The sequence below is a fragment of the Lepidochelys kempii genome, chromosome 18 (assembly GCF_965140265.1).
Source record: "Lepidochelys kempii isolate rLepKem1 chromosome 18, rLepKem1.hap2, whole genome shotgun sequence".
Taxonomy (NCBI): domain Eukaryota; kingdom Metazoa; phylum Chordata; order Testudines; family Cheloniidae; genus Lepidochelys; species Lepidochelys kempii.
In genome coordinates, this window is record NC_133273.1 from 18537045 (window position 1) to 18553952 (window position 16908).

Below are 16908 nucleotides of genomic sequence, written 5' to 3' on the forward strand. Positions count from 1 at the left end.
TTGGCTTTTGCACTACTGGTATCAAATGGGATAACTTTTCAGCAGGACAGCTACCACCAGAAGCAAGTTCAAAAACCTGGATTTATTTATTAAGTTTTCAAATACACACCACAGTTTATACCTGGTGAGAAGTGTTTCTCAGCATGTGAGCTTTTTAACTACTAATTAAAACAACTTTAGTTTCCTTCAAACAAGAATTAAAGATGGACTTCAAAGCAAACAATAAAAGTGAGCTAACCACAAATTTCTGTAAAGAATGCCCACCACACACAAACCACTTCTTTTATAAAACCATTTAAATCATTTTCCACACCTATAATGACACCTATTGGTGTGTCTACATCTAATCAATTGGCAGATCACCCTGCTATGCTCAACTTTCCTTTCCTTTCAACTAAATCTAGTAGCTCGGAAGCAGGAAATCTCTACCTATAGGGCTAAAAATCCAACTTTTGTTAACAATTTCTACATGACTATGTCTAATAAAAAGACACAATATCTTCAAAAGAATCTTATTTCAAATGCACACCACACTGAGGGGAAGGAGTCACTCATAATAAAGAGCAATAATAGCTAAAAATAATATTTTAAACAGTCTTTTCTTTTCAGTGGAGGATTTAGAAAATGATTTTGCCTTAGACCATAACTCTACAATGGTTAACATAATCAAATCCAAGAATAGAGTAGGTTAAAGCACACACTTATCCAGCTATTCTCCCACTTCATTATATTAGAACATTTGATACAAGAAGAGATAGATTGGTCTTGTGGTTAAAGATCAGGACTGAGAGCTAAGAAATCTGGGTTATATTTCCAGCTCTACTGCAGACTTCCTGTTATGTTCCTTACAGAGTTATTGTACGGCTTAATTCTTTCACATTTTTTCAACACTTTTAGGTCCTGGGATAAAAGACTCTACAGAAATGCAAAGTATTATTACATTAAGTTTGCACAATGTTTATACTTAACTTCAAATTTACCTTCTACAAAAGACTAACTTTTTTCCTATATTGAATGACACCCTCCTCAGAGTTCAGAGCTTAGTGCAGATCCCATGCCAAGCACTCAGAATATCTAACAGGCCAGCACAAGTTCTTAACATGACAACATGACATCCAACTTTGGACTCCTTCTGTTTAACACTGTATACGGCATTACCCACTGTACAAGTACTGTTGTTACATTTCATTCATATTGTTACCATCGTCTTAATGTTTAAATTGTCCACTGCACTAACACTGGCATGTAACATCATGTTGATAGTAATGGGGAAGGTTAATATTGTTTTGAAGAAAAAAGACTTCCAGAAGAATTTCAGCACTCACAGTACAAAACAGGGAGAGCACAAAGTGCTTAGGTTGCATGCAAGAGAATATTCAAAATAATTAGTAACTTCAAGCACAGGTGTTTGTTTTCCAAACTGCAGATCCCTAAAACATACAGCTTCCCTGTAGATCACCAAGAGGTGTAGCCCTAAGATGGGTCACTTAGGTTTTTTTAATATTACATAACACTTTGCCCTTAATGCTTAATAAGTGTTGTGAAAAAATTATGAGTCCACTTAATGAAACCAACATTTTTAGCACTGTTTTAAACAGGCACACTTGTACCAACCAGTTTTTTTGTCTTTTGCCCTGTATACCACACCATATGTTCCTTCTTCAATCCTGTTCAAACACTGAAATTCCTCCACACTACGACATCCCTGAGAAAACAAACAGAAAATTAGTCTGTAGGATTTACCTTTTTAAAGACATATAAGACACAGTATGGCTCACTTTATATGAACAGTTTGTTATCCCAGAAGAATATAAAATAGATCTATGCCCAGGAAAACTATATTTTGTTCCAAAGCATTTTTACCTAGTACTCTAAGAAAGTGTCCTCTCAGGAACAAAAACTATGTTTAAAGAAGTATTTAAAATACTCCACCTCAATAGCTCCTAAGCCTCATTCATTTCTACAGATCCTGAAGAAATGAGGATTTCAGTCTCAGCAGCAGAGGAACTAGCTCCACACCTTAGACTGATGTGTCTCAGGCAGGCCAATGAGCTGCATTTGCATTCCCTAAGCATGTGCTGATCCTAGCCATTGACAGCAAAAAGAGATAGGATCACATCAATCTTGACTGTCTAGATCAGTGTTTCTCAACAACCAGCCCGGCACTGATCCCTGAGATCCACCTGACACAGTTTAGGAAGGCAGCAAGCCGGTCCCCGGTATCAAAAAGGCTGAGAAAAACGGATATAGATACTTCCTCTTGTTAAAATAAAGGTGGCATAACATACATATTAAATACACAAATTACTTCCCATTTTACTTTAGTGTAAATGTAAAAGTAAAACATGCAAAGATTTATCTAGAGCAAATGCTCAGTTATACATAATACACGTGTGTATCTCAGTATTCTGCATCTATATTAGTTCCTATGTTGCTGCCCTAGCACACGACATTGCAATACTGATCTGAGGAGGAGCTCTATCTAGTCCACTATTCTGTGTCTGGAAGTGGCTAGTACAAGTTGCTTCAGAGAAAGGTGCTTTTACACACACACACACACACACACACACACAAAAAAACACAAAGAACTGTCCACGGGGAAGTTTTTTCCTGAATCTCAATCAGTTGGAGCTTTTGTTTATGCCCTGAAACATGAGTTTATATTTCTTACACTTTTTTATTCTGTCTAATGTACCTGTGGATGTTCTCATTATCCATATAAATGCTCAGTCCTTTTTTTTAATCCTATTAAACTGTTGCCTTTATGGATATCTTCTGGGAATGAGTTCCACTGGCTAAGTAGGTGTTGTGTACAAATATTTCCTTTCATCTGTTTTAAATTTATTGTCTTTCAGTTTCATTGAACATTCTTTTTCTATTATGTGAAAAAAGCAGGAATGACAACTATTTGTTTTATAAGCTTTTGAGGGCAAGGGCTGTCTTTTTTCTGCACTTGTACGGTGCTGAGCACCTTGGGATTCAGGTCCGTGACTAGGGTTCCTACGTGCTATGATAACAAACAACAACTTATTTTGCTCACTTTCTCAGTTCCCTGCTTATTCATCTCCTCTATAAACTAAAAACTTTTCACTCTCCTCACAGGGACATCTTTCCATTCCAATAAACATTTATATTACTTGTGAACCTGCCTATACCTGCAGTAACTATTTTCAGATGGGGTCACCAGAATATCACAATATCCCAATGTATTATATCCTTTTTAAAACTAAAAGTTTGAACTTGTTTTCACACACAACTTTTAAAAATATTGTATGTGAATATTTGATTGATGGAATATATGCCTGGGCTCACTTGACACCACAAGATGCTTTTGGTTGACCCCACCACGGTTTATGCACATAATAAATCTGACATTGGGCAAATGCACTGGACAATATGACATAATACCGTTTTATATCCAAGATGCTCTTGAGAGTACATATAAAGAAAAGGAGTACTTGTGGCACCTTAGAGACTAACCAATTTATTAGAGCATAAGCTTTCGTGAGCTACAGCTCACTTCATCAGATGCAAGTACATATATCATTTTATCATTTTATGTCACTATTCATGGAAATCCCATCTAAGACATTCTGGAGCACTTGTGAAATGATCCTCACCTGCAGCGCAGGAAGGTACTTGGGTAGCTCTTGTTTCAACTCAGTGGGCGATGAAGCTGGAGAATCAGGAACATAATCTCCTTCTGTCATTGTATTGGAATGTGGGGTCCCCTCCCCCACTTCCTCCTCTTCTCCTTCACTTCCTGCTGAATCTCGATCAAACCTTGACTCTGTAACTTTAAAATTTAGAATCAGTCGTGGAAACAGGCAGCCATTTGGGATGTTTGAATTAGTTTTAGACAAACTTGTGAGGGAATAAAATTGTGATCATAAAATTGAGATACTAAAGAGCGTGGCATGCAATTTGAGTGTCCTGTTAAGAGATGACAAGGAAGGTATTTAAAGAAGCATGATTCTTTTTTCTATGTTTGGGGAGTATTTCATGAGGTTCAGGTATAGTTCCTTGAATACATTTTCAGGGTTAAATATTGCACGTTATAAAAACTAAACCAGTATATGAACAGTATGCAAAGACTGATTCAACTTTAATCTGACACATCATATAGTGCAATTCTGACTACCAAGAGGATGGGCCCGATTCAAAATCACAGCTAGAACATTAGGTAAGTTCAGATCCAAGCTTCTCTGACTCTTACAATAGGCCAACAAAAAGCCCTTGGATCAGAACTCTCACCCAGACTTTGGGGAAGTTCTGATCCAGGATGTGTCTACTCTTGAGTACAGATGACCCACAGTACCAAATGGTGTGGTGGATTATAATACTGATGAAAATCCACTAGCAAGTTGATTTCAAAAAGCCATGCTCATTTTATGCAAGATTTCAACTTAGACCTGCAGAAGTAATATCCGCCCCCATCCACCAACAGGATTTCTTATACAAGCCTACTTTTCATAATCAAGTCCTGGTAGGCTTGAATATCTTGAAACCCTTTCACATTCTAGACAGTGCATTAAAATCCATAGTTCATGAAACAGAAAAGGAAAAAACTGCTACAGCTAAAGCCAATGTTTGTATCTTACCAACTGGAATGTGATTTCCATTCTCTCGCTCTTCTTCTTCACTCATTTCTTCTTCACTCACCTCTTCTAAAAAACAGAATGCAGTCCAACAGAAAAAGCTTAATATCATTCTGATTTCATGTACATAGATGCTTAATACAGTGAAATAGCAATACAAGTGTTACAGAGTAATGTAGAGGTCCCCAAACTGTGGGATGCGCCCCCCCTAGGGGGACATGGAGTAAAGTTCGAGGGGGGTGCAGCAGACTCAGGCCAGCCCCCATGGAGGATGGGGAGGGAGAGCCACCCAGTCCCACCCCAGCTGTGCTCTGGCCCTGCCCCCAGCCACAGCTCCTGGCCTCACGCCTGGCCATGTTCCCAGCCTGAGCGTGGCTCCGCACCCAGCTGCAGTACTGCTCCTGGCCCCGCCCCCAGCCTTGGCCCTGGGCCCTAGCTCCATTCTTGGCTCGAGGCCAAGACTGGGGGTCAGGGCTGGGAATGGAGCCACACGCAGCCATGAGTGCAGCTGCCAGCCCCCACCGCAGCCCAGCTGCGGCTCTGCTCCTGGTCCCGGACCCACCTGCAGCTGTGGCTCCAGCCTTGGCCCCCTTAATCCTGTCCACATTCCTGCCCTCCCAAGCCATGGCCCTGCCCCCAGTTCAGGGGGCAGGGTGAGGACAGGGGTAAGGGGGGGACACAACCCTCAAAAGTTTGGCGACCACTGGAGTAATGCCATTTCAGCAGTTTTACAGGTCCTGCTCACTATCTACTGTTAGTAACCCAGTACCTCTGTTTCACTTGATAGGCAGAGTTTCTCTGACTGACACAGAGCTGAACTACATTAAGTGAGCCAGGAAACACTAACATTGGTGGCTGCTGTTTCTGCTTATTTTCTTCAATTTTACATTATAAGCTTATAATGTAGCTTTGAAAATAGGTTTTAAAAACCCTTGACTTTTGGTGAAAATGTGGTGCATGAAGAAATTTCATATCTATATCTATATATTTGCTATTTGTGCCCTAAAATGGAAGTTTTGGAAACAAATATGCAAGCAAGTTAAAGTGTTACTGACTGTGATTTAGGGCTCTATTGTGAGGACTCCCACAAGAAAATCAATGACACCTGAAACAAATGATTTATAGACCCATGATTAGTGACAGTCAGAAGTTATGTTGCAGTCACAGGAAGGAAGAAAGTTAGTCCAGTGACATCAGCTTAGCTTAAAAATTTAGAAATTATTGGTGACAGAGAAATTCAAATAACTCTTATAAAACTTCTTAAAATTTGGTGGTTACTTTTCACTGATTTAATAGAAAAACATCCAGCAGTCAGGCCCACATTGTTGTGCTCATTTTTTGTTTACTGATTAATGACACACAGATAGCAATTACTAGATTTGCTTAGTTAATTTCTTTTGTATTATTTCCATTTGTTCTTTCAAAAATGAAAAAAATCTAATAAAATTTCAAGCGGAAAATAATTAGAGATGGTACAGACTTCTCTAGTCCATCCCACAGGCTAGTATAAGACTGTTCCCTATAGAACATTTGCTAGTGTCCAACATGGTTTTAAAAGTAGTCAAATGATGAGGCTTTCAACACCTCTCTTATAAAGACAAAAATATCACCGGAACTGTCCATCTTGGCTTCTTAGATTGATAACTTGAATATGCCCTCATACAGAAAGGCTAATATATTACTTGTCCTCACAAGTTTTAGGTTTCTATCTTATCTGTGACCAAGGAAAAAAAGAAAGTGGGCAACGTAAAACTGTAAGCACAAAAGTGCTTTGGGTGAGCATTTTTGTGGTCATGTTTTACCACTTACCAGCTGACTGTTCAGACACTTCCTCAGAATTGCTTCCTGTCTCCTCTTCCTCCTCCTCCTCCTCCTCCTCTTCTTCTTCCTCCTCTTCCTCCTCCTCCTCCTCCTCTTCCGATTCTCCACTGCTAGATTCCTCCTCCTCTTCCTCTGAACCAGATCCAGATTCTGTCAGGGGATAAGCAGAGAACACAAAAGTAACTAGGTGCACCCTCATGTGAAGGATCTTCTCATAAATATGATTATTTCCTAGGGTAAATTCTATGTATTTGATTGTGTGTAATTACCTCCTGACGAAGACTCTGCTGAGCTAGTTTTTCTCTCACTGTCACTGATGTCTTGCAAATCCGAAAGCAGGTCTCTTTCTTCTGTTTTCTCCTCTTTTACTGAGAAGCAAAAAAACAGACCAGTTTCTAAGCATTACCTCTACTTTATCAAGTGCTGAACACACGAGAACCCTAGCCAAATATTTCAGTCATGTCCAGCAGAATGTACCTGCTGGGCTATTGAATGTACTTGGTATAGCGTCACATACTGTTGCTTTCAATGATACGTAACTTTAAGAACTGCAGTGCAGCAGGATCAACAGTGGAAGAGTTGGACTTTTTTTTTTTTTTTTTTTTTAAAGTGCACCGAGTTATTAATAAACCCCACTACATGAATTGTGAGGAACGCACAATTTGGTAGTTAATTCGGTAAATAAAGTACCCTTAGAGCACAATTTCACAAATACAAACACAAAGATCAGCAGCACTTCTGACTATTCACAGTAACATGTTCAGTGACTACAATCATTTTTCAGGTTTACAACAAAATAAAAACACAACTGAACTTTAACCAGAGGATGTGGTTATTTCAATTCCTGAATATTTTCTGTTAATAATCAGAGTCTCTAAGAATGTGGAAACCCAAAGAGCTATTTTTATGGCTTGGGAGCCAAATTGAACTTTCCAAGCCAGAATATTACCTGAAGTGCTTTCTTTCTTGTACAGGATGAGAATCGTAGTAATATTTAAACTATACTGCAGTTTCTGAAGAGTCGAATTAAGCTTAATAAGCTTAAATTATTCAATGGTTAGCTCCTTTCTCCTCTAAGAGTATTCAAGGGGATAATACAAATGGTGGTTTTTTAGTTTGGGAGGGAATTAAGATACAAATGTAAGAAAAAGAGTCAGCGGTCACTCACCAATGTCAAGAGACTAAGGCATTCAAGCATAGGCAACATTGTTATATAGCAGCGGTTCTCAAACTTTTGTACTGGTGACCCCTTTCATATGGAAAGCCTCTGAGTGCGACCCCCCTTAAATATATAAGAAAGTGGTTTTAATTTATAACACTATTATAAATGCTGGAGGCGAAGCGGGGTTTGGGGTGGAGGCTGACAGCTGCCCCAGGTAATAAACCCCAGTTTGAGAACCCCTGTTCTATAGCATAAGTCAAGTTGAAGTATAATTCATAGCACAGACAACATTTTTAACCCTCAAGGTCAAGAACGATCACTGCAGAACTGTATTTATTTTACAGCAGATGTGATGCATGTTTGCTGGGGAGATAAAATCGGCAAAAAAGTGCTCTAATTTGGCACAACATTGCAATATTTTGGTAGTTGCTACCAGCATAGGTTACAATGCCCTTCAATTCCTGCAGCAACTCTGGAGAGGGAACCATTCTGATGAATACCACGTATGCATATCTGTCTGGTCTGCCCTTATCTTTTTCGAAAAAGGGCCTTCTCTGCTTCTTGGTCATCTCTATCAGCGTAACGTCCTCCAACGTAAGGAATGCCTAAAGAGGTGCAGATGCAGTTACTAACCTGCATCCCCCACCTCTGTCCCCAAAACCCTCTACACCATTTAAGTAATAGCACATACCACCAAACCATGCTGTCCAAACAAGAATAGTCTCCCACTCCTCAAAACATCCTAGAAGCAAAACACAGTTCATTGCAACAAGGTCCGTAGGCACAGGGGAAGTAAGGTGGAAAACAAGTTACCATCACAAGCCTCTCCCGCGACTAGGAAAAAACTAGGAGGATGGCCTTTCAAAATAGAGCGGAAAATATTTTATCATTGCCACCAGAGAGACCGAACTAGGAACCACAACTCTAATTTTATCAGCCCCTCCTCCCCCATCCAGTTCCTTCAAGTGCCAGGCTTCTCAAGGATAGAACTATTATCAGCATCTGAGTGTCTGGCTAACCTGAGGGGGAAGAAATGCAGGGCAAAAGAGTCAGTGTCCAGAAACTTCTTGAGAGCTTCCTGGAAGAGATACCAGAAGAGGAGATCAAGGAGCTGCTTAGGGATGAACTTTTCTTGGAGCAGCTTCATTCAGTGCAGCACCATTTCTGGCCTCAGGTAAGAAGCATTGTCTAGTGGGAAACATTCTGTAAACCTGGAATGACCAGCAGTAGCTGCTTAATTTTAGGATGACAAAGGCCACTTTCACTAGAGATTTGCACAAAGCTCATCCCAAAGCTGCAGCGCACCAACATGAGAGCTCCCTTAAGTGTTCAGTATTATGTGGTCATTGCCACTTGGACGCTTGCCATCCTTGCTTGCTACCAGCCAATAGCTGAGGTGCAACAGCTGACTTCCAAAGCAAAAGCCACCTGGCAGCAAGATCTCAAATACATCTCCATCTCCTTCTGCATATCTGCTGTTGTCAGCATTGCGATATGGAGCACAGTTCTGTTCATGCTGGCTGACAGCAATCTGAAAATAGGGCTGGCTCACAAAAAAAATAAAAAAATAAAAAGATGAATCATGGGATGGCAGGACTGATCATGGGAATTTGTGAGTTTGACTTCATGTCCCAGAATTCCAGTTGCTTCTGCTATGTAACATACAATGAGCTGCAAGGGAAGTCCCAGAATGTAGAAAGCCCAGCAAGGCAAAGCACCATGGGATACCCTCCCACAATGCACACGCTTACTATGAAGAAAAATCCCTGCCATGTGGACAAATGATTTAAATTGACGTAGTAAACAGCTGGATGTATGAATACAATTACGGTGAAATACCTATTACGCAACAGTCAATGCACCAAAGCTCAGTGGAAAGTACACCCTCTAGTTAGACAAGGGCATAATAAATGTTTAGTGAAATTAGTGAGCATTTCTCAAGACTTGTTATTACTAAAAAGGAAAGAATGATTGAGTTTAACAGCATATTATATGGGGTCCCTGCAAACATCAGCAAATCATCCAGATAATAGTTTATTTGCCATTCCTCATCCATACTTTGGTACCATGCCACCATTTGTCCCTCAAACTGAATGATACTTTCAAGAAAGTATCATGGAATTCCTTCTAGCAGTCAAAATAAAGCTTCCCCCATCTTTTTCCCCCAGCAAGTCCTTTTGACGGTCATGCAATGGCATATTACCAAGTGCAAACACTACCTGGCTTCCTGCCATCTCCTTGCTCAAGCTTCTCTCTTTGCTGTCGTAATGGGCTGCGACTCCAGGTTCTTATTTTTACTTTGTCTCCATAATCTTCCCTCACTGTTCTATGATGTGCAGAAACTAGTGAAGAAACAAAAACAGAAACCCAAAAGGCGTTACATTTTCCTGCTCCTAATTACAAAGGTTCTCCTCTTCCATGGCAAGCTGTCTCAGGCTCAATTTTTGTTTCTTTTTCAAAAGGAAAAGAACCCTAACTGCACCTCCCAAAAAAAAAAAAAAAAAAAAGAAAAGAAAAGAAAAAGAAAAAAGAGAGAGACTTTGGTGATAGCTAATGATCTGGATAAGGACTCACTGTGCCCTTCTAAAATGGAATGTAGCACTAAAAAAAAAAAAAAATTAATACATATGTGGGCTACATCTACTGAGGCATCATAACTTAGGGGCAGGAGGTGAGAATCCCTCTCTTTACCACTCTCCGAGACCACATCTGCAATACTGCATTCATTTCAGAGCGCTCATTACCACAACAAAGCAGACAAACTGAGGGAGGTGCAGAAAAGAATTAAAAAGTTAAGAGGCAGGAGGGATTGATTCAGGAGGAAACATCAAACACTAAATAAGGTGAAAATGGCTAAGCAATGACTAAGTTGGAAGACTCGATAATTGTCAATGAATACTCAAAAGGTGTAAATATCAAGAAGAGAAAGGAATTGTTTAGCATGATGAAAGAGAGTACAAGTAAAGAGTAAAAGGGATGAAATTAAGAAATATTTTAGGCCAAATATTTGGAAAAAATTTCAGAAAGACAGACCTACAGGACTATGGAATAGTCTTCCAAAGAGAGTAATGAAAGATACAGAGTATTTTCCCTTCCATTTCCTTTCTACAACATTCATACACCAATATTTGCACAACTATACTATTTTTTTCACCTTTTGGTAAAAAGGTTTATAAGTCGATTCCCACATTCTTATAACTCGTTTTTCCATTGATTTGGCCAAACTCCTTTCTGTAACTACATTCTTCCTGTACACATTCCCCCTGAAGTTTCAAGTGACTATGAATATCCTCTTCACTTCATGTCCTGAATTGCTCTGAGCTGTTCAAAAGCTGCCACATTTCACCCTAGTGGTGGCTATGTTTCAGAGGTGGATGACGTGACCCTTGTGCATTGTTTAAGTTTTATAAACAGTGTGTGTACTGGGGACAGATGAAGTGAGCTGTAGCTCACGAAAGCTCATGCTCAAATAAATTGGTTAGTCTCTAAGGTGCCACAAGTACTCCTTTTCTTTTTGCGAATACAGACTAACACGGCTGTTACTCTGAAATAAGAAACATAAAAAGTACAGTGCATCAATTGCAACCTCTCGAGAGATGGCTTTAGGTAGATCAATCTTTGACCACCATAGTGGAATCTATATAGGCATTTTAATGCCACAGTCGTCATACTGTCTAGGCAATTCCTAACTTCTAGTTACTAGAGCATCTTATATTATTGAAATTGAAATATTTTGCAAAATTGAATTAACTATTTATTATTTAGTGTTTGCTTTCTGTATTTTAGTCAATGTAAACATTTAAGCTAGACTAATTTGTATATAGTAAATTTCATTTACTAGTTCTCATGAAGTTTAAGGGAATGCTTAAATAAATTTTTTTGTTTTTTTTTTCAAAATCTCAAAAACATTTCTATTAATTCGAAGACTCTCCGGTGTCCCAGTGATGGGCACAGTATATAAACCTAAAGAGAGAAAGTACCTGACAATACCCTTTTAAGTATATCTGAAGCATGCAGAAGTCAAAGCAGGTAAATGTCATTATCCCCATTTTCCAGGTGCGGAAACTGAGGTATAGAGATGAAGTGACCTTTTCCAAGATCAGCTAGTAGCAGACCTAGGAACAGAATCCAGGTTCCCTCAAATTCCGGTCTAGTGCTCTATCCACTATACCACAATGCCTCTCATCATACAGCTACCACACAATTTGGCATACATGGCAGTCAGCCTAAGGTCCAGGACTGAAATAGCAAGGGTGCTGCAGCTGAGGACTGAGATGCAGTGGCAAAGATGCAAGTAAGGGACACTTGCATAATGTTTCCCTGCAATTTTCCTGGTTCTAGTCTCACTTTCAGAAGCACCAAATAAAGGGACATTGGAAAACCTATTAAAATGCAAACCTCTATTAAAATGCTTACTCTATACAGTTAACAATGCTGCAATGTTGTGTGCATGCTAAGCTAGCCATTCTCTCTCACATTGGCAACAGAAAGTTCTATACCATGTTTAATTTCCTCAAGTTCTTAAACGGCTACAGTCCCCCTCAGCTTAGTACAAAGTGCAAATGAGAGACTAACAGCATGAGAACTGATTACAAAACAAGAGTCATAATTAAAGGTAATACTGGCATCCTAGATAAAACACAAATGGGGAGTGTCCTTATTTTCTCTGGTGCCTCGATCTAGGCACAAATCAAAAACACACAAACATCAAAAATCCCTCATTTTAATCAATTGTCACCTAAATGTATGATGCAAGGGACGTAAAATATTCTGCAAACTGGAAACATTTCAGGTCCAGTTTGAACACTGTAAGTGGAAATCAGTGACCAGTAAAACGTTTATCTTGTACGTAAATAAAGAAAAGGTAAGCAAAGGATACCATGTCTACTGAAAACTGACTAATGACCTGCTTCAATACCAATAGGTCTGAGTTCCACAGTACAGAACAAGCTATACAAGCTCAAAGACTTTGCATTCTTTATCCCCCTGTGCGATTTTGTCCTCTTGTCCATGACTAATAAAGAAGCCAGACTCTCTCTCTCTCTTTTTAAATAAAACCCTGGCAATGGCCTATATAAAAGATGTTTGTTTTATCTAAATTCCACTGTTGTTCCATTTAACACACCCCCTTATACTGTTTACACTGAGCTAGTTACCTTCTCGTCTGGCCTCCCGTTCCTTGCGCCTTTCTTCAGCTCGCCTTTCCCGTTCTTTTAGTTCCCTTTGCTCTTTTTGTTGCTCTCGCATTTTTCTCTCCCGTTCTCGTTTTCGCTCAAGCTGCTCTAGACGATCCCTGGAAACATTCATTTGCCTATTTTATATAAGTGAAGTCTGGGCTTTTGTTTTTGTAATCTAAAGCTGTTACTATTGCAATAATAGACTACTAAATTATTCAATTTCAGTGCCAACTAGCAACAAAATTGTGATATCATTGTGCATTTGCCCAAGCAGCCCTTTACAGAGGCAGACATTAATCTTTTATAACAGATTTGCTCTAGTCTGCCTTTCTTTATCAGTTGGCACAGAGTGTTGGGACCAACTTAAAATAAGGTTCTGCAGTCTGTCAGAATTTAAATAAAAAATAAGCAGGCTTAAAAAGCTGATTTTTTTAAATGAGCCTTGGAAGCCCACTGTATTCTACAGAACTGACTTGTTCACCAATTATTACGGCACAATAGCAGCAAACAGAGTCTTTAGTGTTAGAAAGATATCCGGTAATGAAATCACTTCAAAAAGTGCTTATATGCAGGTGAGATCCCAGCCTCTTATTCCACCGCATGTTCATGGGGGTAATGGCACTGTCATCAGATTGCACTAAATTTTAATCTAATTGAATTTCTTTGGGTGTTGCAGAGTAAGGTTTGTTTTTTTACCTCTCCCTCCTGGAATGCTCCCTAGCCATTTCCCTCCTCTTCTGCCTTTCCCATTCACGTCGAGCCTTATCCTGCTCTTCTCGATGTCTTTTCCTACGTTCATGCTCACGTTCCTTCTCTTTTACCCTGGCATGCTTCCCTAATAATAAAGATAAAAATAAATGCTGGATTGTTATAGTCAAGATGTTCCTATTCTTCAAAATCAAAAGAACAAACCAGGGTAGAGTAAAGCACTAATTTCATGGGCTTTGTTGTTCTGATCTTAGTATGTACTAGCAAAATCCTGACCTAGGACTGTGTTGTAAATAAAATTAAATGATAATAAAAACTTGCATGTACCATACTCAACGTTAAAAATATAAAGTTGACCAATAACAGGAAAGCAAAATTTATTATTATGTATGACTTTACAGCAACATCATTTTAGGAGCTTGACGGATAGGTATAAAGACAAAGGGCTCAATCCTGCACCGCTGGAGTCCTTGGAAGTTTTAACATAGACTTCAAAGGCAGCAGGATCAGACTAAAGGTCCCTGTCGAAAAGTGGTGAGTGGGGAACCAAACATACGCACACGAACCGCTTAACAGAAGAAATGAAGGAGTCAGACAAAACTATTAAGCAAGAATTCCTATGAATGTCACATTTCTTTTTCAGAATTTTTTACTCCATTTCCTCCACCCCGGCTCCCTAATCTATCCACCTGTTATGTCTTCTCTAACTCTTTGGGGCAAGCAACTGACATTTACTATGGCTGTACGGTGCCTTACACAATGTGCCCCAGTCAACTTGACCTCAAAGAGCTAGCGCAATATAAATGTTAAATAATAACAGCTACAATACCTCCTTCTGCTGAATGACTACGATGTCTACGTTTCTCTTTCCTCTTCTCATCTTTCCTGTGATGTGCTTTTTCCTTCCGTGACATCTGCTGTGGTGGTTTGATAGCCAAGGAATCATCCTCCTCTCCTCTAAAATGCAATTTATATGAATAAGCACAGGAAAGTAATAGGTAATTTATAATAAGTATGAATTGTTGCTCCTTTTCCACCCTTTGTGAGAAGGAATAAGTATTTAATCTAACAATATTTAGCACTTCAATAGCACCTTTCATCTGAGGAGTTTGGAGCATGCTACCAACATTACTAATCCCTCACAACCTCTTGTGAGGGAGGTAGGTATTATTAAATTGTTTTTAATAGATGGGTAAACTAAGATATAAGAATCTCAGTGACTCAGGGTAAGTATCAAAAAAACCCCAGCAAACCTGCTTTAACCACAACACACAGAGAACATTTAGATTTTATTGCTTTTAAGGCAATGTCCACATCCAGAAGCATTTTCTTCCTCTATTCTTACCTATCTTCCATAGAATCTTCTCTCCTGTAAGGTGAATTCCTGATTGTTATCTCCATACGGTGATCTCTCAGCTCCCCCTCTTCAAGGGAATCCCGCTTTGAATCCCGATCATCAGACTATGGTGGAAGGAAGGATAAAAACAAATTGCAGTTAATTTCTCTTGCAGTGAGCTGTATTTTTTTAAACTGATGTTTAACTCCGCTGCTGGCAGTAAAGCGAAATGATCTATAGGATACTCAACACAAATCAGTGGTTTATGTACAGATTTTAATTATAGCTGTCACGCAGTCAAATGTAGTTAATACGTTGTAATATCTGAAACAATATAAATTCAGTCTACTTAAGTAAAACTAACCTGCAAAAACTCAAAGACTTTGCTAATTTATGGTAGTTTTTTAAAGACAAAATCTTTCAACAAATACTACAAACAAGTGGTAATGACACCTGTAACAACCCTTTTGGATTAGAATAAGCAAAAGTTATTTAGGGCCAAAAAAAATTTAATCATTTGACAAAATGGGCCCAACATTTTTTCTGCTGCAGTCAGGAACAGGTTTAAAAACAGGAGCACTATAAAATTTCAAAAAGGCCAAAATAGTCTAATTATACTGCAACTAACACTTCCAATTAACCAGGCTGATTTCTCAGACAGACTTTTCAACAACTGTGAAGCAAAGTAAAAGATCTAGTGTGTTACCAATCAGGTTTTAACAAAGCACAACATTTTGGTAAGCTTTGACACTGAGAGATAGTGCTCACCTGTTAAATATGGAAGTACAAAAGAACTTCATTGATAGTGATAGAGGAAGCCTTGTTCTAATGGAAAAATGAGGGGAAAAAATTAAACCTCCTCACTTTAATTAGAACTATTTCTTTACAAAGAGACAGCTTACATTTTTAATGCGTTTTATCTCTGCCTTCTCTTCTTGCTCCTTCCTTCGTTTTTTTTCCTGAAGAATTTCATCTAAAGTTTTCACTTTCCAAGAGTCCTTTTCATCACCCATTTGAGTCAGAACAAACTGAAACAGAACACCACATTAATGGAGGTAGATATATTTGAAATATAATGTAACCAATAGCATTGCATATATCAATGTTTTAGTTAAGTTTTAAAGGAACTTTTGATATACAAATAAACATTTAAAAATGATATGATGTGCCAAGTTTCACGGAACCTTATGTAAAGGGAAGTCAGTTAGCATTTGACTTAAGCTATACCAAAATAAGCTTGGTTTCAAATCAGAGTATTCACACTGTTTGTGCAACAGTTTAATTAAATTGGTTTAAAGACCAACTTAAGTTAAATCAGTGCAACTTCTGCAATAGTGCCTCATATTTTGCCAGTCATGATGATCCAAAGACACCTAAATGTACTAGTCTTATGACTTATTACTTTAGCACTGTGAGGATGTGGGAAAAGGTAATTTTCTGTGGTTGCACAATTATTTATGAAGGATTTGAGCCCCATCTGTCCTCAAGCTGCTACTGCTCTGTCACCAGCACACAGTCCTTCCACTGCAGTTCATATACCACATTTTCGTTTGGCAAAAAACTCCGCTCTTTCTGCTTTTTTCAAAATTAATTTGATGGTAGTCAAGAAGGCTAGACTGATAATCCTAGTTTTCTATTAATCCAACATTACAGACATAGCAAGGCTATCCCTCAATTACATACCTTGGGTTTGACCAGAAACCATATCCTTAAATTAAAAGGATAATTCTGTCTCTTCAGTCCCATTAAATGCTCAGCCTCTTTGCTAAGACTATCAACAAATATGTCAGTACTAGCAGTGGGCACATACCAAGAGCTGGACTAAGACCCACTAATCAATTTCATTTAGGTAACATAATGGCCATCTAATAGTAGCAACAAATCTTGGCCCTTTTCAACCTGTTTTTATTCCTACTTCATACTATTCTCATTTGCTGCATATCATAGAATCATAGAATATCAGGGTTGGAAGGGACCCCAGAAGGTCATCTAGTCCAACCCCCTGCTCGAAGCAGGACCAATTCCCAGTTAAATCATCCCAGCCAGGGCTTTGTCAAGCCTGACCTTAAAAACCTCTAAGGAAGGAGATTCTACCACCTCCCTAGG

The 16908-nt window shown here is 38.9% G+C and overlaps 1 protein-coding gene across 14 annotated transcripts in view; it reads right to left on the reverse strand.

Moving 5' to 3' along the window:
- The window catches only part of LOC140900194 (cyclin-dependent kinase 11B), a 42698-nt gene that overhangs the window by 22909 nt on the left and 2881 nt on the right, over window positions 1–16908 (reverse strand). For 5 of the 14 annotated variants that reach the window (XM_073317028.1, XM_073317026.1, XM_073317027.1 and 2 more), the window contains exons 2-12: window positions 15705–15830; window positions 14812–14927; window positions 14296–14423; window positions 13455–13593; window positions 12738–12892; window positions 9801–9923; window positions 6689–6787; window positions 6408–6569; window positions 4602–4667; window positions 3621–3796; window positions 1615–1705 (exon numbers count right to left, since the gene is read on the reverse strand). In XM_073317028.1, coding sequence (XP_073173129.1) covers window positions 1615–1705; window positions 3621–3796; window positions 4602–4667; window positions 6408–6569; window positions 6689–6787; window positions 9801–9923; window positions 12738–12892; window positions 13455–13593; window positions 14296–14423; window positions 14812–14927; window positions 15705–15815 — 1366 coding nt within the window. In that variant the 5' untranslated portion in view covers window positions 15816–15830. Of the gene's footprint in view, window positions 1–1614; window positions 1706–3620; window positions 3797–4601; window positions 4668–6407; window positions 6570–6688; window positions 6788–9800; window positions 9924–12737; window positions 12893–13454; window positions 13594–14295; window positions 14424–14811; window positions 14928–15570; window positions 15628–15704; window positions 15831–16908 lie in introns of those variants that run through there. The other 9 variants (XM_073317036.1, XM_073317031.1, XM_073317030.1 and 6 more) reach the window with 9 other exon arrangements.